Here is a 24,449-nt window from a genome sequence, read left to right on the forward strand (position 1 = left end):
GTGCACTACACCGGGTGCACCTAGCAATTTCCTGTTTTTTGTATTTATAATAACTTCAGAATAATTTTAAACTTTGAAAATTCATTTAAAATAATCCGTAGCTCGGATGGAAATGTTTTCTATATGAAAGTTGCTCAGAAAAATCCAACGAATTCGAATACGCGGTCCGTTCATCTGTCACATGCCCCTAGCATGCTGAACATGGAAATTTCCCTCTCCGGTCATCTGTATGACACAGGTCCGGAACCGGGAAATCATTCCCGGTTGAATTCCACCTACACCTTTATCGTGTAGCCATACGTTAGGTCTCACCCGGCACAACATATTGCCACGTTATGCTTTGTGATGCTATGTTTGCTTTATATTTACTATTTCTTCCCCCTCTTCTTTCCGGTAGACCCCGAGACCGATGCTGCCATTGTGATCGACTACGTCGACGACGACCCCTCCTTGCCAGAGCAACCAGGCAAGCAAACCCTCCTTGAGCATTCCGATATCGCCTATTTCTTTCCCTCTCATGCTTGCATTAGAACTGCTATTGCTTTGTGTATGATCCTACTCTGATGCATAGCCTGTTTTTGTTACCTGCTTTCATACCTTACCTGCTTATCCTAAACTGCTTAGTATAGGTTGGTTAGTGATCCATCAGTGACCCCACCTTGTCCTAGTTGCCTCGCTTTATGTTCGATGACTCGATCAATGTGATCGACGTCCAGGCCCCGACACCGCACATCACCCCCCCCTAGTTGTACGACTCTGCAGAATTACCATCGAGTGCCGAGGGTGGAACCTCTTACATCACTCCTGATGAGATCTCTGTAGTGTAGCTATACGGTCGAGGTCGTCGAGGGTGATTTCCTCCTTAACCACTTCCGTTACCGCTCTGTCGTGCAACCCCTCAAGTGTGAACCTCGAGGGTGGATCCTCTTACGTTCACCTTGATAATAACATCGAGTGGGATTCACCGGGGGTGATTCCTCGGGTTTTCCCCTTGGTGTTAGACACACAGTTACTATGGTTACTATAAATTTACACTGAGCCATGTTACTAAAGACGGGTCGACCCTGAGGGGTACCCGCGCGAGCTTAATAGCGAGTGATGTGGAGTCGGGTTAACTTGGAAGGTGCCCGCGAGATACTTACGAGGCGTGGTCGGGCATTCTTAGCCCTTGCCGCAAGTACTCGAGACGGGGCGACGGGGTCACATCGATCGTGAGTCTCTGCTTGTTACCGCGCGTTCCTAATTCACTACGATTTGGATATTTGATCCGAGGGGCCTCTGGCCTGATAGCACTAACCATCACGTGGGCATAGTATGGGCGTTCTGCGTCGTATACATCAGCCGAAGCTTAATAGATGTCAGCGACTAAGCGGCGCGCGCTGGGTTGGACTGGAAAGCACCTACCTTGTTGAAGGAGGTAGCTAGGTCTGCTCACCAGCCGCGTACGCAACGTGCAGGAGTTCCCGGGGAGATGGCCCATGACCCCTGGGGGCATAGGTTTAGTCCGGCGTGCTGGCCTCTCTATTGAGCCTAGGTCGGGTTGCGGCGTATTGTTTGGCCGAGGCCGGGCATGACCCAGGAAAGTGTGTCTGGTCGGAGTTAATCGAGCGTGGTGGGTAAGTTGGTGCACCCCTATAGGGAAGAAAACATCTATCGATAGCATGTCCTACGGTAATGGACACTTGGAGTTGTATCCCGATCGGTACAACTAGAACTGGATACTCATGATGAGAAATGGATTGTGATGAGAAATGGATGGTGATGAAATGGATAGTATGGCTCTGGGATTGCTTTCTTGCAGGGAGTCGAGAAAGGATATCTGGCCGAGGTTGATAACACTACTGTTACTTTACTTTATGCTACTCTACTCCCTCTTGTTGCTGCAAGATGGTGGTTTCCAGAAGATGCTAGTCTTCGATAGGACTAAGACTTCTCCCTATTCTGGCATTTCTGCAGCCCAGTCCACATATACAACCCATTCCTTTGATACAGATGCATACTTAGTTTAGATCTGATGTAAGTCTTGCGAGTACTTTGGATTAGTACTCACGGTTGCTTTGCTACTTCCTTTTCCCCCATACCCGTTTGCTGCGACCAGATGACGGATCCCAGGAGCCAGACGATGCCACTGATGACTACTACTACCCGGAGGATGCCTACTACTACGTGAAGACCGCAGACGACTAGGAGTAGTTACGAGGCTCCCAGGCAGGAGGCCTTGCCTTTTCGATCGTTGTTGCTTTTGTGCTAGCCTTCTTAAGGCAAACTTGTGTAACTTATGTCTGTACTCAGATATTGTTGCTTCCGCTGACTCTTGTGTTTCGAGCTTATGTATTCGAGCCCTCGAGGCCCCTGGCTTGTAATATAAAGCTTGTATTATTTTAATTTGTGTCCAGAGTTGTGTTGTGATATCTTCCCGTGGGTCCTTGATCTTGATCGTACACATTTGCGTATATGATTAGTGTAAGGTCAAATCGGGGGCGTCACAGGACACACGCGAACGCAAATGGGTAGGCGCGTTGAAGTTTCTCTCAAATACACCCTCTATAACGAAATATCAAATATAAGAGGATCTATAGTTGGATTAGACAAATACGGGCCGCCAAATGCACGTTTGATACGTCCATTTTACATTATGTTTTTTTACTGTTAATTATAATGTTTTTGTCATTATAACATTTTATAATGTAATTCTAATGTCTTTTCTCTCTTAATTTATAAAATTCACATGAAGAGGGAGATTGTCGGCAACTGAAATTCTAAACCTAAAAAAACTATATCAGAGATACCTACTCTGCACAACTTCAAATGAGCTAAAATTTCATAAAAAATTATTTTGCATGGTAGTCTTAGGGCATGTACAATGCATAGCCTTAAAGTGATGCCTCGCATGCCTGTTGGAATTTTGCTAGTAGGACTTTGGCCCAAAGCCCAACTAAAATTCTGAAATTCTCTTGGCCCATTCATGCACACATGTGAGTGGAGTGAGTGAGGCTAAAGTTTAGTCCCACCCCGGAAGTTGAGAGAGAGTTGCACCTCTTTATAAGGTGAGCTCTTCTACCACTTGTATGAGCATGAGAAGAGGAGACCTACACGTGCGCTCCTCCTCCTCGCTCGCCTCGCCACGCCACGCCACGCCTCGTCACGACGCGCCGCGGGTTGCGGGATTGAGCCGAGCCGAGGATAGAGCTATGCACGTTGTCTATATTTTTGCTGCATGGGAAAATTAATGAGTCATTAATTAATAATTAACGGATGCGTTAATTACTGAACCGTTTCCGATTCTTTTGGATCGTGATGACTCAGACGTGGGGTTTACTCCCACGACCTACCCGGCCCGCACTATATAGTCAGGCAGACGTCTACCCTAGCCGCCGCCGCTTCGTATGGTTTCTCACCACCGTTCCAGATCATTGCGCCGCCAAGCAAGTCTTCTCCATCCCTCCTTCCGACGTGCACCGCAAGAAGGGATAGCAGGCCTCCGGAACCCCGCCTCTCGTGATCCTGTACGGGAGAGGGGCGATCAGGTTTTTGGGGAGCGCACTCGCGCGACTGCTGGCAGCGACAACTTCGCGCACGACGACTTCTTCCCCGACCTCGGCAACCTCGTCCTCGACGACATGGGCGACAACGTCAACACCGGCGGTGCTGCACCCGCTGCACCGTATGTGATTCTATCCTTCCTGTTCGAGATCGTGGTAGAATTCATGCTTCTAGTATGTGCCCTAGATGTGATATGTTCATCTGCTATGCTAGTTCGCATGATTAGTTTAATCTCTGCTGCTGTGGTCATGATTTATCTTCTGTTTATTCGGATTAAATCTCGTAGTAATTTGCTCATATTTCCAACAATCCAAAAACCTGATTATAGGCAATTTACTCCGAGTGGTTTTGCTGCGCATCTGAAGCCGCCTGCCTTTAAGGGGGCGCAATATAAGAGGTGGCGCACGAGAGCAGTCTACTAGTTTCAGACCATGGGCTGCTATGATGCCACCGAGGGCAAGCCTGAGGGCGATCTTAATCCAGCACAGCTGGAAGCTTTTGAGAAGATCGATACCCTCTTTAAAGGCGCTCTTCTGAGTGTTCTTGATGACTCCATTGTGGATTCGTATATGTCGTTTGACAACGGCAAGGACATGTGGGCTGCGCTCGAGGCCAAGTTTGGTGCCTCGGACGCCGACAGCGAGTTGTACGTCATGGAGCAATTCTATGACTACAAGATGACTGATGAGCGCCCTGTTGTACAGCAGGCTCATGAGATACAGTCGCTCGCAAAAGAACTTGAGTACTTCAAGTGTGTGTTGCCGGACAAATTTGTTGCCGGAGGCATCATTGCCAAGCTTCCACCTTCGTGGAACAATTTTGCTACTTCCCTGAAACACAAGAGACAGGAGTTTTCCATTGCGGATCTCATTGGTACTCTTGATGTTGAAGAGAAGGCGAGAGCAAAGGACACACGTGCTCGAGTTGCTGAGGGAGGTTCTAGTGCCCACATGGTACAGAAGAAGAACTCCCAGCCCAACAAGTTCAAAAACAATAAGAACAAAACTCAGGGCAAAGGCAAGTTTGATACAAAGAACAAGCCATCACATTCTACCAACTTCAAGAAGAATTATCATAAGAAGGGGAAGGGACTTTGCCATGTCAGCGGTGATCCTAATCACTGGGCTCCGAAGTGTCCTAACCGCTTTGAGGAGCGCGAACATGAGAAGAGCGGCAAGTCCGCTAATGTTGTCATCGGTGATACTGATATGAAGGAATCAGGGTACGGTATTTTTCCTACCATCCTTTCAGTATTTCAATCCCCTGATTGGTTAATTGACACCGGTGCCAGTGTACATGTTTGTGCTGACGCCTCCATGTTTTCTTCTTACCAGGCAACAGGGACTTCACCCGTGCTGATGGGGAACGGGTCACATGCCATCGTTCGAGGTGTTGGTACGGTCGATCTGAAGTTTACTTCGGGGAAGACTGTGCGTCTGAAGAACGTTCATCATGTGCCGTCCATCAATAAAAATCTCGTTAGCGGTTCCCGTTTATGTCGAGATGGTTTTAAGTTGGTTTTCGAATCCAACAAAGTTGTAATTTCTAAGTGTGGACAATTTGTTGGAAAAGGCTATGAGTGCGGAGGCTTGTTCTGCCTATCTTTGTCACATATTTGCACTAAAGTTATTAATAATGTTTGCCACAATAATGAGTCTGATATTTGGCATTCATGACTCTGTCATATTAACTTTGGTTGCATGACGCGGTTAGCCAATATGAATTTAATTCCGAAAATCTCTACTGTCAAAGGCTCCAAGTGCCAAGTATGTGTGCAAGCTAAGCAACCTCGCAAGTCCCATAAGACTGCAGAGGCAAGAGACTTGGCGCCACTAGAGCTTATACATTCTGATCTTTATGAGATGAATGGCGTGTTGACAAAAGGTGGAAAGAGATACTTCATGACGTTGATTGATGACTCCACTAGATATTGTTATGTGTATCTTCTGAAATCAAAAGATGAGGCTTTGACTTTCTTTAAAAACTATAAAGCTGAGGCAGAGAACCAACTTGATCGAAAAATTAAACGGCTTAGGTCCGATCGTGGTGGAGAGTATTTTTCCAATGAATTTGATCTGTTTTGTGCGGAACATGGTATAATCCATGAGAGGACGCCTCCCTACTCACCCGAGTCAAATGGGGTAGCCGAAAGAAAGAACCGAACTCTAACTGATATGGTTAACACCATGTTAGACACTTTGGGTCTATCCAAGGAATGGTGGGGGAGGCGCTAATGACTGCGTGTCATGTCCTAAACCGAGTTCCCACAAAGCATAAGACCATGAGTCCATTTGAGGAATGGTAAAGGAAAAGGTTGAAACTCTCTTACCTACGTACTTGGGGTTGTTTGGCGAAAGTCAATATACCAATTCCCAAGAAGCGCAAGCTTGGACCAAAAACCGTGGATTGTGTTCTTCTGGGCTATGCTTTTCATAGCATCGGCTATAGATTTTTGATAATAAAATCTGAGGTATCCGACATGCATGTTGGTACGATTATGGAATCAAATGATGCAACTTTCTTTGAGGACATATTTCCTATGAAGGATATGTCGAGTTCATCAAATCAGGAGATACCTACTCCATCTAGTGAGGAATTCACTGTAATTCCTGAACCCACCATTGCAATGGAACACGTTGAGAATCCTGTTGAGGGTAACAATGGAACTCCTATGAGGAGTAAGAGACAGAGGACTGCAAAGTCTTTTGGTGATGATTTCATTGTGTACCTCGTGGATGACACACCCAGGACTATTTCAAAAGCCTATGCATCTCCTGATGCTGACTACTGGAAGGAAGCTGTACGTAGCGAGATGGATTCCATCTTAGCTAACGGTACCTGGGAGATCACTGACCGTCCTTATGGGTGCAAACCTGTAGGATGTAAGTGGGTGTTCAAGAAGAAGCTTAGACCTGATGGTACGATTGAAAAGTACAAGGCACGGCTTGTGGCCAAGGGTTATACCCAGAAAGAAGGTGAAGACTTCTTTGATACTTACTCACCCGTGGCTAGACTGGCCACAATTCGGGTGCTACTATCACTGGCTGCCTCACATGGTCTTCTCGTTCATCAAATGGATGTTAAGACGGCTTTCCTCAATGGAGAGTTGAAGGAGGAAATTTACATGGATCAGCCAGATGGTTTTGTAGTACCAGGTCAAGAAGGAAAGGTGTGCAAGTTATTAAAGTCTTTATATGGCCTTAAACAAGCTCCTAAGGAGTGGCATGAGAAGTTCGAAAGAACATTAACTGCTGCCGGCTTTGTAGTAAACGATGGTGACAAGTGCGTGTACTATCGCTATGGTGGGGGCGAAGGAGTTATTCTTTGTCTGTATGTCGACGACATATTGATCTTTGGAACCAAACTTGATTTAATCAAGGAGGTTAAGGATTTCTTATCTCGCTGTTTTGAGATGAAGGATCTAGGAGTAGCTGATGTTATCTTAAACATCAAGCTGTTGAGAGATGAGAATGGTGGGATCACACTGCTTCAGTCTCATTATGTGGAAAAGGTCTTGAGTCATTTTGGGTATAGCGACTGCACGCCTTCTCCAACTCCATATGATGCTAGTGTGTTGCTTCGAAAGAATCGACGGATTGCTAGAGATCAACTGAGGTATTCTCAGATTATTGGCTCGCTTATGTATTTGGCGAGTGCCACGAGGCCTGACATCTCTTTTGTTGTGAGCAAGCTGAGTCAGTTTGTGTCAAAACCGGGAGATGATCATTGGCATGCGCTTGAGAGAGTTATGCGCTATTTGAAAGGCACCGCGAGCTATGGGATTCACTACACCGGGTATCCAAGGGTACTAGAGGGTTATAGTGACTCAAACTGGATATCTGATGCTGATGAGATTAAGGCCACAAGTGGTTATGTTTTTACACTTGGTGGTGGCGCTGTTTCCTGGAAGTCTTGCAAGCAGACCATCTTAACGAGGTCAACTATGGAAGCAGAACTCACAGCATTAGACACTGCCACTATTGAAGCAGAGTGGCTTCGTGAACTCTTGATGGACTTACCTATGGTTGAAAAACCAATACCCCCTATCATGATGAACTGTGATAATCAAACTGTGATCGTCAAGATAAACAGTTCTAAGAACAATATGAAGTCCTCAAGGCATGTGAAGAGGAGACTAAAATCTGTCAGAAAATTGAGGAACTCCGGAGTTATTACGTTGGATTATATCCAAACGTCGAAAAACTTGGCAGATCCCTTCACAAAGGGTCTATCACGTAATGTGATAGATAATGCATCGATGGAGATGGGTTTGAGACCCACCGCATGAGTTGTCCATAGTGGTAACCCACTCTATGTGATCGGAGATCCCGTGAAGTAGAAGTGGGAGACAAGCTGTTGGTCAGCTGGGGGGAGAGTATCCCTATATTAATTATACCACTCCGTGAAGATGCAATACTCTCCTGATCTGCATGGCAGGTTGATACTTATCTTAATGTGTTCCAAGTGGCTTATTCGGGTAAGTAGAGATGTTGTCCTGCAGAACATCTTCTGAGAAACACACCTATATGAATTTGACTGTTAACGTCGTAGTCTGAGAATTGGGTGTTCTCTGATAAATTCATGAAAGGCCCTGGAGCATGACGTATACGCTCCACCCGCGGGGAAGCCTTGCGGCAGCCCAGTATCGGTCAAGAATTTGTGTGAAACTAGTTTCACAGAAAACTTGTAGTTCAAGGCATAGTCCACTATTCAAGTTGTGATCTAGTGTAGCATAAATATCTAAGTGGAAGTTCAACTTCACAGTCTCCACTAAGCACCGATATATAAAACAATGTTTTAGAACTAAATGATGAGATGTGCCAATGAGACTTTGTGGGGGATTGTTGGAATTTTGCTAGTAGGCCTTTGGCCCAAAGCCCAACTAAAATTCTGAAATTCTCTTGGCCCATTCATGCACACATGTGAGTGGAATGAGTGAGGCTAAAATTTAGTCCCACCCCGGAAGTTGAGAGAGAGTTGCACCTCTTTATAAGGTGAGCTCTTTTACCACTTGTATGAGCATGAGAAGAGGAGACCTACACGCGCGCTCCTCCTCCTCGCTCGCCTCGCCACGCCACGCCTCGTCACGACGCGACGCGACGCGCCGCGGGTTGCGGGATTGAGCCGAGCCGAGGACAGAGCTATGCACGTTGTCTATATTTTTGCTGCATGGGAAAATTAATGAGTCATTAATTAATAATTAACGGACGCGTTAATTACTGAACTGTTTCCGATTCTTTTGGATCGTGATGACTCGGACGTGGGGTTTACTCCCACGACCTACCCGGCCCGCACTATATAGTCAGGCAGACGTCTACCCTAGCCGCCGCCGCTTCGTATGGTTTCTCACCACCGTTCCAGATCATTGCGCCGCCAAGCAAGTCTTCTCCATCCCTCCTTCCGGCGTGCACCGCGAGAAGGGACAGCAGGCCTCCGGAACCCCGCCTCTCGTGATCCTGTACGGGAGAGGGGCGATCAGGTTTTTGGGGAGCGCACTCGCGCGACTGCTGGCAGCGACGACTTCGCGCACGACGACTTCTTCCCCGACCTCGGCAACCTCGTCCTCGACGACATGGGCGACAACGTCAACGCCGGCGGTGCTGCACCCGCTGCACCGTATGTGATTCTATCCTTCCTGTTCAAGATCGTGGTAGAATTCATGCTTCTAGTATGTGCCCTAGATGTGATATGTTCATCTGCTATGCTAGTTCGCATGATTAGTTTAATCTCTGCTGTTGTGGTCATCATTTATCTTCTGTTTATTCGGATTAAATCTCGTAATAATTTGCTCATATTCCAACAATGCCATATAGGATCGAATATGACGTAAAATAGGTTCGGATAGGAAAGCGGGATCCTCTCCAGGAGGCGGGTGCTTGAAGAGAAAAAGTGTGGTCTGGTGACAAAAGTTGAAACGGTTGAGTGAAAAAGTAGAGATGCATGTGTACTACAATCTTTATTTTCTATTTCTTAATGAGGTCTACTAGTGATAGCTTGCATTGAAGAAAAGAAATTAATGTAGGTGTCTCAAATTTACTTTTTGTCATAAGGCATATGTATCCATATGCCACCATTGTACTTGCTCTTATGTCCCGTGCACGTACTCACGTCATGTGCGGTGGCATGGCATGCGGTCATCTAGCAGGAGCAGGCAGGACCGGAGGAGTACGTAGGGGGAGGCCCACGCCGCAGACTACCCAGCTCGTGCACCAACAACATAAGAATTGCCCGCTGGCTTTGTCCCTCCCCATCGGCAGGCGGGGTGCACGAGGCCCCAAGATTTGTTCATGGGAAGGCAACCTGCATGCGTCCAACTTTTCCCTACATTTGGCGGTGAATCACACTCGATATATATTCAAATAGTTTGGATTGCTGACCAGTGTCTCACGCGGTATGACACGCGATACGTAACTACAAAGGCCGGGCGATTTATGCTCAAGTCGGAAAAACACATCCGGTGCCAAAAATGATAGGCCAATTTTTCATCTAAACTAGTGGAAGGCCAATTTTTCTCCAAGTATCTTTCCCCTACATATATGCATTTCTATCAATTAGGGTAACTCCAACCAGCGGACCATTTAGTCCGTTTGGGTCATCCGGACAACTAGGCGGCCCAAATGGATAAACTGTCCATCTAGTGTTCGTTTATTGTCCGTCCCGACCCAGACTTGACGTAAATATGGGTCAAAATGGATGTGGAATAGACAGAAGTAAACACTCCGTCGTGCACTGGCGCCCTCTCGTGTTCGCCCTGGTCCCACATACTCCCTTTGTTCCTAAACATAGTGCGCATAAGAAATTTCAGAAGACAATTTTTTAGAGGAAAATATCTACATCTATTATGTTAAATAAATATTATTGGATGCATCATTAACATATCTTTATATTATATTTATTTGGTATTATTTCTGTTGATATTTTTAGAAAACCAAATGCGCACTACAATTTGGAATAGAGGGAGTATCATCAACCGCGCATGAGCTGGACCTCTGACTCCACAACCACCGATATGAGGAACCACGCACCAGCGAGGCCACCAGCGTAGGCCGCCCGCCGCGCTCACCGGCGAGGCCATCGGAGCAAGCAGTCGCCGCGCTCACAGGAGAAACCACCGTCGCAGGCCACCGCCTCTCTTTCTGAGCTGAGCCACTGTCCCTGGATCTGCCGGGGAGACCTCGGGAACTGCAGGCCGGCGACGGGCGTGCGCTGAGGAGATCTCCAGGCCGCAAGAGAGGTGGAGAAGGAGGAGGGAAGCTGCAGCCAACGGCATGGTGCGAGGGGAGGAATCTAAATTCTTCTCTGGCAAACTGTTGCATGGCCATGACAGCTCCGTCGCCGGCAGGGACTATGTACGCAGCTGGCTCGTGGTCCATGTCCATGCCCATGCCCATGCCCATGGTGCTCCTCCTCCTTTCTGCTCTACAGCCCTTCAAGGACGACACAACTGCATCTCATCCGCGCGCACCGCTGCCGCCGCCTCCGAGGACGACCTTCGCAGTCTCCCAAACATCGCGTGCCTCCACACCGGCAGCCTCGCATGTCCATCCCATGTCTTATGTGTTGGGTACATCGACCAGCTACGCGTGCCTGCTAGGCAGGCGATGACCCGAACGGATAAAAAAAAGACAAAATCCGTTCATTTGGTATCACTTTCCCCCGATTTGTTAACCACATCGGCACAAAAGGTTTGTACCACGTAATTTATGTTTTTGATCGACCTTACTAGCTACGTCAAGATACCATTGTTTGTGTAAACTGAAATGTGTGGTGCTGATGTATAGCGTACGCAGAAAAGGACAACTACGTGTTGGCTCGTAGCGAACGGCAAAGGACACTACTACAATTCGTTGGTCTTACCTTTTATCATTTCGGGAATTAGTTGTGCTACGAGCGAGTATAATAAGCCTAGTTAGCCGGCTATAAGCAGCACCACGTCACCGAAAATCACTGCTGAAAGAGAAAGAGGTAAAGAAAAAGAAGGGAGCAGGCGCTCCAGCTACAGCCCGCTACAGCGCGAGAAACAAGAAAAGCAACCACATGCAGTGCTTTGAGCAGGCGTTCCTTCCGCTTGCGGCTAATTTTCGTGTTTTGGTCCTTTTTCGATATCTATTCAAGATTTAATCCTAGTTTAAATTTTTTTTCGAGATCTAACCATTTTGCTACCGCCAGGGTCCATGGCGGTAGGGTATAATTGCCTACCGCCAAGGTCCCTGGCGGTAGGGTTCACTACAAGAAATATGTCAACTTATGATCTTCTGTCAGTGACCCTGAAAGAATTGGTCATAAATTTATGACCATTTTAGACCAATTGGTCAAAAGCTGTTCGGGGGCTCCAAACCCTAAACCATTGCGACCATTTTGGTCAGAAAGGTCGTAATTTCGTTACACAAAATGGTCATAAAGCATACAACACTAGTCCGCTGCCTTATTTCTAGCTGATCATGACCAATATAGATGGTCATAACCTTGTAAATTGTGGTGGATTGGTATGACTTGGCGCCACCTCATCAGTTTTGCCTATGTGTCATGTCATGTGTCAATTTTTGCCCTAGGTTATGAAGCAACCTATATTTCTGTCATTCCGAAAATTCCCAAAAAAATCTCATAAATTTTTTGGGTCATATCTTCGTCAAATATGTAAAAAAACCTTCCTTGCCTAGTTCAAAAATAATTCAACAATATTCATTTTTCTATTCTGTTCACAACAGCACTTTATGAAGGAAGTGCTATTTATATATTCTTGATTGCCCTCTAAATTATTGGGCACTCTTTCCTATCCAAATCATTGCCGCATGACAAAATTCAGCTCCATTTGCTTGGAAAATCTTCGTTGGCAAATTTCCAAAAAATTTGTCCACCTAGAAGCATTGTGAATGAAGTACCTTTTTATATATCCAAATGACATGAAATTTGTACAATTCCTTCATATGCCCAAATTATCACCCTCCTCCAAATTGCAGCTCAGTCAAATCATCTATATGAGCCCATGTTCAATTTATATTTTATAGCCAGACTGGCACGTTGCAAAGCAAGTGTTATCTAGACCCCTCCTATTACCCTCAAACTCTTTGGACACTCTTCCATACCCAAATCATTGCCACATGATAATATTCAGCTCCATTTTCCTAGTAAATCTTTCTCAGGAAATTTTCAAAGTTTCTACCTTGAGAGAAGCTTTGTGAAGTAAGTACTAGCTAGGCTTACCCAAATGATAAGGCATGACCATACCTATTTAACTTACCTACACCAAATTTAAGCTCATTTCATTCATCCAATTTCTCTCGCTAATTTTCCCAAGTTTCTGTCCATAGAAGAGCATTGTGAAGGAAGTATCACTTTGGCATGTCCAAATGGTATCAATTTTCTACAGTGCTTTCCTATGCCCAAATAACCATCCTCCACCAAATTTCAGCTCAATCCATTCATTATTTTGAACCCAGCTTCAACATTCACATTTCTATCCAATGTGGTACTTTGCAAAGCAAGTACCACCTAGGATCCTCCTTTTGATCTGAAAATTTGCGAAGTCATTCTTCTTAGTAGATAATCATCCTCAGCCAAAACGCATGCCCATTGGCCATGCGCATTTCCCGTACTGCCAATCAAACACTTGGCTGCTAATTCATCTTTGAGCATAGGTCGCTCTCCCCGTGAGATTCTTCTGTTGTAATTTTCTTCCTAGCACATACCTGGGAAGTGCCCAACCCACTAGACATGCCTAGGCCTCCCAGAATGCATGTCAATGCCAAGGTCACGCGGTGACCACGCACCAGGCATGCAAGTTCACGCGCTTTGGAGTTGGGGCCCTGGGCCACCATCCAAACCTCAATGTATCGCCATCAAACCATGTATTTATGCTTAAATAGATACTTATTTAACTAGAAATGATTTTTAGAAAAAATAAAGAGCAAACAATAAGGCAGCTACAGTTCAAATTTGACCTACTTCCTACTAAATCGGCAGGAATTTGTCTTTTTCATCAGAGGTGGATCAAAACTTTTGACACCCAACCATTTTGTCAATTGTGCATTAAATATGACCTAGTATTTTAGAAAATTAATTTGGTCCAATTTTGCAACAAATATATGGTAGGTACTTCACAAAAAGAACTCAATTCGGGCACTCGGAAAATGGAAAATGAATTTTCCGTGCAAAGAAAATGAAAACTCCCTTAGGCAATATTGTTTGGAATTTCAATATGCACCCTTTGTGCACAATATGAGATCATTTTAATAAACTATGCAATGAATGTGGCCATAAGATTGATCATGTGGCTTGAAAACCCTGAATTTTCACGCGTGATAGCTCATTTCTGAGAACACTTTTTTAAAAAAATTACCGTATTACAAGTTTATTATTTTTCCTGGAAACTTGTTCACATATAATGACACAATGCGAAGGTTTCCCAATTTTTTGATTTTTTGAATTTTTTATGCCCATTTCAAAATGCGGTCAAAACGGCGGGCATGACCGTTCCTAGCTAGTGGTTGAATCTTGGAATTTTTTTGGTGTTTCTTTGATTAAATAGATAGTTTTGTACCTAGAAATGATTTTTGTAAAAACTAAAGAGCAAACTATGAGGCAGCTCCAGTTCAAATTTAACCCGCTTCCTATTGAATTGGCAGGAATTTGTCTTTTTCATCAGAGGTGGATCAAAACTTTTGACACCTAACCATTTGGTCAATTGTGAATCAAATATGGTCTAGTATTTTAGAAAAATGATTTGGTCCAATTTTGCAACAAATATATGGTAGGTCCTTCACAAAAAGAACTCAATTCGGGCACTCGGAAAATGGAAAATGAATTTTCCGTGCAAAGAAAATGAAAACTCCCTTAGGCAACATTGTTTGGAGTTCCAAGATGCACCCTTGTGCACAATATGAGATCATTTTAACAAACTATGCCATGAATGTGGCCATAAGATTTATTATTTGGCTTGAAAACCCTGAATCTTCACGCGTGATAGCTCATTTCTGGGAACATTTTTTTAAAATAATTGTTGTATTACAAGTTTATTATTTTTTCTGGAAACTTGGTCACATATAATGACACAATGCGAAGGTTTCCCAATTGTTTGATTTTTTTGAATTTTTTATACCCGTTTCAAAATGCGGTCAAAACGGCGGGCATGATCGTTCCTAGCTAGTGGTTGAATCTTGTAATTTTTTTGGTGTTTCTCTGATTAAATAGATACTTTTGTACCTATAAATGATTTTTCGAAAAAAAATAAAGAGCAAACTATGAGGCAGCTGCAGTTCAAATTTGACCCGCTTCCTACTGAATTGGCGGGAATTTGTCTTTTTCACCAGAGATGGATCACAACTTTTGACACCCAACCATTTGGTCAATTGTGAATCAAATATGGCCTAGTATTTTATAAAAATGATTTGGTCCAATTTTGCAACAAATATATGATAGGTCCTTCACAAAAAGAACTCAATTCGGGCACTCGCAAAAGGAAAATGAATTTTCCGTGCAAAGAAAATGAAAAACTCCCTTAGGCAACACTGTTTGTCATTCCAAAATGCCCCCTTGTGCACAATATGAGATCATTTGAACAAACTATGATATAATTGTTGTTCAAATTTGCCCCGCTTTGAATGGGTGAAATTTGTTTTTTATAAGAGGTGGATCAAAAGCTTTTGACATGTAACTATTTGGTCATTTTTACATAAAATGTGGTCTAATATTTTGAAAAATGGAGTTGTGCTATTTTGGAACAAATACTTGGTAGCGTCTTCACACAAAAAAACCTTTTTATGCACTCGAAAAATGAAAAATCATATTTTTGTGCAAAGAAAATGTAAGCCATCAAACTATGCCATCGTTTGCCATTCTAAGATGCACACTTAATTATGAAAAAGATGAGATCATTTTGACAAACTATGCCATTGTTATGTTAAAAAAATCAAAGTTTTGGGTTCAAAATTTTGAGATTCAAGTGCGAGACAGCCAGCCAATGAGACGCGAGGAACATCTTTCACGCGGATCACCAAATTGGACGCAATCTGAGCCATCCATCACGCACCCATCCAATGGTGAAGCTTCTCCCGAGAATCAAAAACCCTAACCCATCCACCCACCCTTCCCTCGATCCCCCCGATCCCCCCCCCCCCTCCCCCCCCCCCCCCCCCCCCCCCCCTCCCCAGATCCATCCTCGAGTCGCCCTCCTTCCCGAGCCCCGCCGCCGATCTCCACTCCCCCGACCCCAGCCTCAGCCCCGCCGGCGACCTCCTCCCCCACTCCTCGACTGCCCGGCGACATCCTCTACTTCTTTCCACGCGATCCTCCCTCCCCTCCCCTGCGCCGCCCGCCTCCTCCCTCCCTTCCCCTACGCCGCCTCCCTCCGCCCTCGCGATCTGATTCAAATCCATCCTCGACAGACAGAACCCTCCTTCGCTCTCCCGATTCCCCTCCCGATTCCATCCCCAATCCTTCTCGAGACGGCAACAATTCGATCCTGAGATAGTCAATCCCAGGGACCCTCGCTAGCAATCCAATCGAAGCCATCAACCTCGAGAGGCAGTTCGATTCGACCGATCTCGCGCGCCGAGGAGGAGGGAGCGACGAAGAAGATCTTCGGGGCCAAGAAGAGCCAGGACCCGCCGCCGTCCATCCAGGACGCCACCGACCGGGTACGCATCTTCTCTTCGATTCCTCAGTTTTCAGCTAGCTAGGGTTGGATTCGATCCCCTTCTCATGGAATCCATGGCTGGCGGGATGGATTGGTGCAGATATACAAGCGGGGGGACACGGTGTACGAGAAGATCAAGAAGCTAGACGCGGAGCTGGCGCGCTACAAGGAGCAGATCAAGAAGACCAGGCCTGGACCCGCGCAGGAGGCCGTCAAGGCGCGCGCCATGAGGATCCTCAACCAGCGCAAGATGTATGCAGTATCTCAACCTGCCACAAACCCCAACCCAACCCCCTTCTTAATTTATTTCTTTTTCTCTGCTCGACTAGTGGATGATAATGATGAGCACTTGCAGCTGCTCAGCTAATGCTGACATGCAATTTCCAGGAGATGTGGCCACCATTAGACGTCTAGATGGCAACTTGCATTTGCAAAACAATTTTAGAATGTTTTTCTCACCTAGCAGACCACACCTACCAAACCAGTTTTTGTTAGAAAACAAATTTAGCACATCCCACCCTCTCTTAGAATGTGTGGTTCAGAATTCATATACCAGCAGAAGCTTTCACTTCTGCTTTGTTCTTACCTTCATGTTGGTTCCACGACTGTTCTAAGGATGGCTAGCAGAAGCTTTCACTTCTAAGGATGCCAACAGTAGGAAGAATCATTGTAGTTAAGTGGCCATGATATCTATTTTATGGTCCTGAACTTTGTTGTTACCTGGATGTTGCAGTCCTTGACTGTTCTCATGATGTCGTACAGGAGGCCCTTGTGGTCGCCGCACTGGATCTGAATTAGGGTGTGCACGGGGCTGAGGGAGTTGAAATGATGGACCTTAATTACTAAACATAAGCCATGCAGATTTTTTATTTCAAATGATGGACCTTAGTAAACATAAACTACACAGCTGAAGATTACCTAATAAACTAGTATGAAAGAAAACATGACTGAACAACTTTCATACTGCTCAGGCAATTAGTTCACGAGTTACGTATCCTAGTGTTGGCTGCTGCTACTATAATTCTGTATATGATGATAACTATATTATGTAATTATTAAGATCGTCAGGTGATGACGATGAACTAGGATACGTATTGAAGTGTATGTATTACATGGTTCATACTAACTCATTGCAATTTTTGTTTGTTTGGTATACATTTATTAATCTGGCTGCTAAAATAAAAATGTTGGGTGCTTTCGTTGCTTGTATGTTCAGTTACGTGAGAGCCAACTATCTGCAAGGTTGTTAGTCGGTCTAATGATGTGTGCTCAACTAATTGCAGGGACTTGCTAAGCAATCTTATGTGGGGCACAATACTGGTGTCGTTCGGAAGTCTAACTCACCTGCGGCAAAACGGCAGCAGTGCCATGAAGCAGCTCTGTTTCTTGTTCTCTACTCTACTTTGAACTGAACTTATTTCAGTTAGTAACTGTATACTAAATTTGAGAGTATGGGTGCTTGCTTGTGAATTGTGATGTTCCCATCACATTAGATTAGGTTAATTACATCCACAAGTATAGTAGCTTCTGTCCAAGTGCTCTTCATCTTGTGTGTCATCTGCAAGGCAATCAAGTTAATTAGATGTTGTTCTTTTCATGTTCTGCTTCATACATACATGCATATGTGATTAACCTAAAGGAAATACTATCTATGCACTAAATCTGAAAAGGAAATGTTGACTGTTGTTGTGTTGGTATTGATGACTCTAAGTGGCAACTATTCTGAATTATTTTGAGAACTTATAACATGATCTTGGACCCCTAATGGATGATCGATGCATAATTCTTTTATATGTTGCATGATGTGTGTGTTCCTTTTTTCTTGTATTATTATTCTGAGAACTGTCTGATTCTCCGAAGCACTGAATATGTATTGCCATCTTTTATGTTTGACAGTAATCAGTGTGAAAGGTTGATCTTCAAACAGGAAAAGTACCAAGCAACCATTGCCTCAGTCTTCTGTTTGTAGATTTCCAAACTATTGCTGAAACCTTTACCTGCTAGTCAAAATTGGTGTAGCAAATTTTCATTAGCACTAGTAAACGGTGGTATCACATCTCTGATATTATGTTGATGCTGATGTGCTATTTATAGCTACAGTTTGACACTATTAATTAGGCTTGCTGGACATGTATGTCTTCTTGCACAGATAAAATATCATAGTGTTAGTCAAGTATTTGCACAGATATGTCTTCTTGCGCCACATCACTTGATCCTGGATAGAAGAATTTGGTGTTGGTTGCACCTTTCTTCGATAATCTGACCTGGTGTAATTTTCCAGTAACTGATCTCGTGTACCCAAGTCTAGTACATATCTTTTATATTTGCTGGCTTGCATGTTTGCTGAAGCGTACTATGCTTGCTAAGACCAGGTTTCTGTTCCTTTTGGTATTACTTGATCTTTTTTGACAATCTAACTAGATGATTGTTTCCAGCCTTTGAACTCCTAGGAGATTTTAACACAAATTGTAACAGATGCTGCCCTGCTAAAGGAGGATGAGGATGAGGGGCGCACCTAGCCGTCGGCCCTGCTCTGCTCGAGGAGGAGGGGCATGAGAGGCCTTCTCCTCTGCCCCTAGTGCGACCAAGAGGTCCTGCCCGAGATCAAGCACGGCCACGACGACCCACCACGGCAGGTAGCATCCCCATCTCCCTCCCCCTCTTTCTCTGCTTACTAATGCCGCTAAATTAAGGAATATTTGATGCAAATCCTGGTTGTGTCAAGGAATTCAAGAGGGATTTGTATGAACAAGTCTAGTTTTTTTATTTAGTTAGTACCAAGCAGGGAAGATGCGGTCCAGATTGGCCAATTTTGCTGCTACCACATGGATTTGTATCTATGCAACCATCTCCCTGCTGTTTGTGTTGTTTGGATAGCAAGAAATTCAGTTTTGGGTGACCTGCACTTAGTTTAACTTCTTTGAATAATCAACTGTATTGTTTCTGTATTGTTTTGCTGCTGTATTGTTTCTCACTCATGATTGATCTACTGCCAGGTGAAGGTTTTCAAATGTTGAAGGAGGAGCACAATAGGAACTTCTGTGTCTTGTCATCTATTTTCTTTTCTTTGTTGTAGAATAGTTTTGTTTGGCACTTACTGGTTCCTTGGATGTAAAGATATGTACTGCTAGAATGAATGCATGTAAAGATATTTTGGGTTCCTATAATATTCCATGTTGCTTTGAAAATGTATCGGAACTGGGCTAGGCCCAAGATAGCTTGTATTGTGATGTGTTGTAATGTCAATGACATAATAAAAAGAGTTGGATTAGATCAATTATTTCGGCCCAGCACAATATATATTGAACAATTATTTTCTGAGGGGAAAACTTGAGAGGCCCAGCAAAGAAATGGCCCAGAAAAATACAAAACCAAAAAAACTGTCAAAAGGGATAGGCAAAGCAATTAAAAAGGCTGAATTACTGGGTCTGGCCCATGTAGCTAGTGAAAATTAACAGAAAAAATTATATTAAAAAGGCTCAATTAATGGGCTTGGCCCATATAAACAACCAATTGGATCGGGCCGATTCTAATTTTTGACCTTTTCAATTGGTCGCAATTTTGCCACGCCGGATCCGACGTGGCCTGGGCGGACAACCAGTGACCAAAACAAAAGGTCATGGGTTCAACGACCTTCTGTTTTGGTCGTAAACGTCTACGACCCTTCTCACAGAGAAGGTCTCTAATTTCAATTTACGACCGCCAGCTTTTGACTTTCTGTTTTTGGTCACAAAAAGGTCGCAAATAAAAAACTATGACCTTTCAGGGGCCAATAGTGAGGGTCACAAATTGACATAGTTTTTGTAGTGGTTGCATGCCCTACCGCAAAAATTTGCTAAGTATTGAACACAGTGTGTGTTCGTGCCTATGGCCGAGCACCTTGGCGGTAGGGTTGTACATGCTACCGCCATTCTGTTTGGCGGTAGAGATGTTTCCTACCACCAGGGTCTCTGACGATAGGCTGTTACACCCTACCGTCATGGATCCTGACGGTAGCAAAATGATCAGATCTTGATTTTTTTTCAAACTAGGGTCAGATCTTGAATAGAGATCAGAAAAGGGTCAAAACACGAAATTTTGCCTCCCCTTGCACCAATCAAGAGTGTATACCTGCCTCTCTTTACATGTAAACATTAAATAGTAGTACTAGCTAGCATACAGTCAAACCATTGTATTAGTGTGCTTTTATACAGGCTTCATGTGATGTGGCATTGGCATATAGCCAGCAACAGGCTTTGTTATTAACCATGGTCTAATCGCCCATGCTTAAACAAGCAAGATGTTGGATAACCTCCATCTTCCTTGAAATTGTTTTTTTTAACAATAATGATTTAGATCTATTATCAAAATTTATAGAAATTACAAAGCATCTCAAATATAATAAAAATTACATTATCCTTAAGATTATTTTCACGTGCATTATGCAAAGACTAACTTGCATATGTGTCGATCGCTCCAATATAGGTAGCCCAGTAAACTAATTAAGCTCGGGTATACGTTAAAGTACTTCTTGAGATGTAGCTATGACAGCTTGCGGTCCCGTTATGCCTCTCAAGAGCATCGTTTTGAAGCAGATAGTTGATAGAGTATTCAGGAGGTGGAGCGGCATGGAATCTACCGCATCGACGAAGACGGGTCTTGGGTGCAACAGAGTCTCGGGGATGAATTTGTCTTGATGGATGAGCGCAGGATGGTGGCACTGTTTGGCTTCGTGGTGGCATCGACGACGATTGGGCTTGGCAAGGTCAATGCGTTGATCCTTTCTGAAGATGGGACGGTGGAACATGGTTGTGGCGGATTTTAGAGCGTACACATGCGCTGTGTGTTGGAGTCTGCTAGACTGGTTGGTTCCCTCGGTTCGCCATGGGGCGGCTTGGCCAGGCCATTGATTAGATGGTGTGTTGAGGCTAGGTCAGAGCACATCCAGTTTTGTTATATAATACAATAAAAATGGACATGTACATCATTGAAGTTTCAACCTCCTGAAAAAGAGTTGCTAACGAAAGATCAAGAAACAGGAGCACGTACGGAAGATCGATGGGAACTTGGTGACAATCACATCGTTTTCTTCACAAGGAGCGGAGAACAAAATAGCAACTGTCGTGTACCGTATGCGTATCATTCACCGAAACTGAAAGTGAATCCTCGCTAAAAACAGTCGGACGATCCGGCCGCTCACAGCCCGACACGAAACACGAACGGAAACAGAGACCGAGTCAGCGGAGCGGCCTGGACGCTGTAGCTGACGACGACAAGTGTCGACCAAGACAGGCAGTGCCTCTGAGTCGAACACTGTAGTAGTGGCTCTGAGTCGAACACTGTAGTAGTGGACGAGTATGTACCTGGCACGGCATCTCGTCCCATCAGACACGGAGACACGAAATGTACCAAGGCACGAGCTGTGCTGCTCAACTCTTCCCTATGTGCAAAGTCACGCTACAGTGCTACAGTGACAGAGTTCCTCTCGGTCATGGTTTCAAATTCTGTGTGTACTTCACCGTCATGGCCCATGAATTTGTTGTTTGGTTCGCCTGACAAACGAGCAAACCAAAAAAACCGTACTTACTGGACAAGAATCAGACAGAAACGGACCTGCCCATTAAATCCTCTCGAGGATGGCATAATTTTGAAGAAGAAAAAAAAAGGCACAATTAAGCAACTTGCGCGGGGCAAACTGAAGATGACACTGGCAAGAGTGGAAGTAGCAACATCTGATAAGGAAACCAGACAAGGATTCAGTACAACAGCGAGAGTTTCGCGCGGTAAAATTTCAGACTAAACTACATGGTCCCAAACAGTAGGCAAGCCTTGCTAGGTTGCCATGGAACACTCTTGGCGGAAGAAACTTGATTCTAGATCTTACCCTCCCAGAGGCACTCAGGGGAGGGGCCGCCGTTGTTGCGGTTGTTTCCGGAGGAGGCACGCGCTAGGAGATCATGAAGGTGGGGCGGTGGCTGGAGGCCCATGGCGGAAGCACGCTCCCAGCGCTGAAGCCGGTTGACACCGATGCATGGGCCAAACTTCATGTCCATGTCAAACTGCCGCAGCTGCTCCTCTTGCTCACTGAAATCATCTGCAACAATATGGTCATAAGCAAAAATTATGGTTTGTAAACAAAAAGCATGGGCAAGTTTCCACTGTGCACATGACAATCTCTCCAGCAAAGTACCTTTGAGGTCTAAGGATCCGTGAGAAATTAGTGCTGCTGTCTGAGCCTTATTTGAAGCCCCAACAGAGGCCCCTCCAGTGTAATTCTGTGTTTTCTTCTTGGAAGATGCTGAAGTTTTGCCGGCACCTCCTTTCTTCTTCTGCCGGTAGAAATCTTTCACGCCAGTAGAAGCCATCCTTGTCTATTATTCAGTACTACTGTTTTTCCTTTTCCTGTAAAAGCCCCCCAACAGAAACTGAAAATCACTTCTGCTGTAGCTTTTGGCCTTCATTTGCATTTTATTCATTTCGCCACAAAGAATGCTATCAGCTATAATAAGTACAATGTGAACATGGCATGATGGCAACAGCAGAAACTTTTCAATGTTTGTTCATAGGTCCTACATAGCCGCCAAGTCCTGACTCCCCAACACTAACGACCCATCTTAATAGAAGGAATCTGAAAGCTGACGTTGTTCTGTCTATGAGAATATGAATATTTCTATGACGATTTGTAAACGTCATATGATTTAAGACTACAATAAACTAGGTGCGAAACATATACTGCAAGAACCAGCAACTGAATAATTAATATATGCATCTCATTTACTACTAAGTGATATTTGCACATAGGTTGTACTAACATTAACCCAGCCAGTTCAAAAGCAAAATAGTCCGCTCGCCTGCCTAAGTCAGAACAAATGGAGCAATCGCGAAACCATGGACCATAAATAAAACAGGTAACAGGCATGAATAGAACACACAAAGCAATATCCTTCCTCACAACCATATACTATACCGTCGACAGCCAAACAACGAAAGGCCTACCGATCTCTGTCATTTCAAGCTCTTCGTATGCACCCGTGCACTAGAAGCAGAATCCGAAGGAACAGAACAGATTTTTTCTATGTATGCTAAGCAGTAAGCTTAAGGCACTGAAATGCATTGATACCACAATGCGGTCACGCCTAAAACAAAAGGTAAGAATACACACATCTTGGTTCTTGAGACTCATTCCGGCTATGCACATGTTCAGCTACTGAACCTGATCCTCCAAAACTCCAGTGGAGATGTTATTGGCGCCGTCCTCTATTCTACCTCCATCACCCCCTTGTTGACTTAAAAATCCAAACTTCCGGTATCACAACCAGCCACATAATGCAGACTCCTGTCTTACACGCGACGAACAGATGTGGTTACATAAATTCCCCTTACCCGCTCCAAAATCGCCAAAAAGGAGGGGCAAAACGATGCTAAGACGGCATGCTGGCGGTCACTCCCCTTGCTAATCTGACGCTCTACCTCCAACTCAAAGAGCTCGCTCAGTCATCAGACCCAATCCCTTCCCGAAAATAGAAAAAAAAAACTATCCCAATCCCAGTCCCCGCAGAGACCTTCGTCGGACTTGCGGAGGCAGTTCCAAGTCCGGCGGAGGTTGGCGGAGGGTACGCAGGGAAGCTTGAGAGACTTTCTGAGATCGAGCCGAGGGCGTACCGGAGAGGCGGCGGAGCAGAGCAGAGCAGGCGAGCGGAGAATCGGAGACCGGCGGCGAGGTCAGGTCGGTAGCGAATCAGGTTTTCGCCTCTTTCGTTTTCTTTTTCTTCGCTTCTCTCGTGTCGTGTTTGACATTATTTTGTATCGTGGCCTTAAAAGCTGTAACGTAGGCCTTGTTAGCCCAGCTGGAGCCGATTTTTTTTACAGAGTCGCATCATGGATGGCCCGGCCTTGGTTCAGCCCAATATCAGGTATTGGTTTTTTCCTTTTTTTCAAGTCTTTAAATAATATTTATTTCTACTTATCTATCTAATCTTCTATATCTAAATAGCTAGCCCCCACTAACTATTTCTCTCAACATGCAAGCATGCCACATCATCCCATAGCATGCATGAGAAAAGGCCCACCTCCACTATCATATGTCTCCCAACATGCAAGCATGTCACTTCATCATTAAACATGCATGAAAAAAAGACTCATCTCAACATGCAAACATCCAACAGAATTTTCATTCTACTATGCTATTTAGATTTAATAATTTTTTTAAAATTATATAGTAATCAAACATAATAAATTATATGTATTTTCAGTTTTAGCTTTTATATTATTACTTCAGTTATTCATTATTCAT

General features: G+C 44.5%; 2 protein-coding genes across 2 annotated transcripts; one reads left to right on the top strand and one right to left on the bottom strand.

Moving 5' to 3' along the window:
* Positions 1-16,007: 16,007 nt before the first annotated feature.
* Positions 16,008-19,454, top strand: LOC125510084 (vacuolar protein sorting-associated protein 60.1-like; the record flags this gene model as incomplete). Its single annotated transcript, XM_048675178.1, has 4 exons — positions 16,008-16,178; positions 16,278-16,429; positions 17,461-18,813; positions 19,174-19,454. Coding segments are annotated over 3 exons (447 nt in total), but the record flags the coding sequence as incomplete, so codon positions are not given.
* Positions 19,455-21,869: 2,415 nt separating this feature from the next.
* On the bottom strand, positions 21,870-23,951 carry LOC125510085 (DNA polymerase delta subunit 4). The gene is made up of 3 exons (XM_048675179.1): positions 23,819-23,951; positions 22,347-22,558; positions 21,870-22,250 (listed from the first exon to the last, which is right to left on the bottom strand). The coding sequence occupies exons 2-3, from the start codon at positions 22,519-22,521 to the stop codon at positions 22,030-22,032; spliced, it is 396 nt and encodes a 131-aa protein (XP_048531136.1). The 5' UTR covers positions 22,522-22,558; positions 23,819-23,951; the 3' UTR covers positions 21,870-22,029.
* Between the last annotated feature and the right edge of the window lie 498 nt (positions 23,952-24,449).

This window comes from Triticum urartu, chromosome 5 (assembly GCF_003073215.2).
Source record: "Triticum urartu cultivar G1812 chromosome 5, Tu2.1, whole genome shotgun sequence".
Classification (NCBI taxonomy): Eukaryota; Viridiplantae; Streptophyta; class Magnoliopsida; order Poales; family Poaceae; genus Triticum; species Triticum urartu.

Excerpts from the sequence above, each read along its gene's own strand:
- LOC125510085 (XM_048675179.1), bottom strand. The coding sequence starts at position 22,521 with ATGGCTTCTACTGGCGTGAAAGATTTCTACCGGCAGAAGAAGAAAGGA. Across the intron at positions 22,251-22,346 it reads CGGATCCTTAGACCTCAAAG|ATGATTTCAGTGAGCAAGAG; the intron begins GTACTTTGCTGG and ends ATATTGTTGCAG.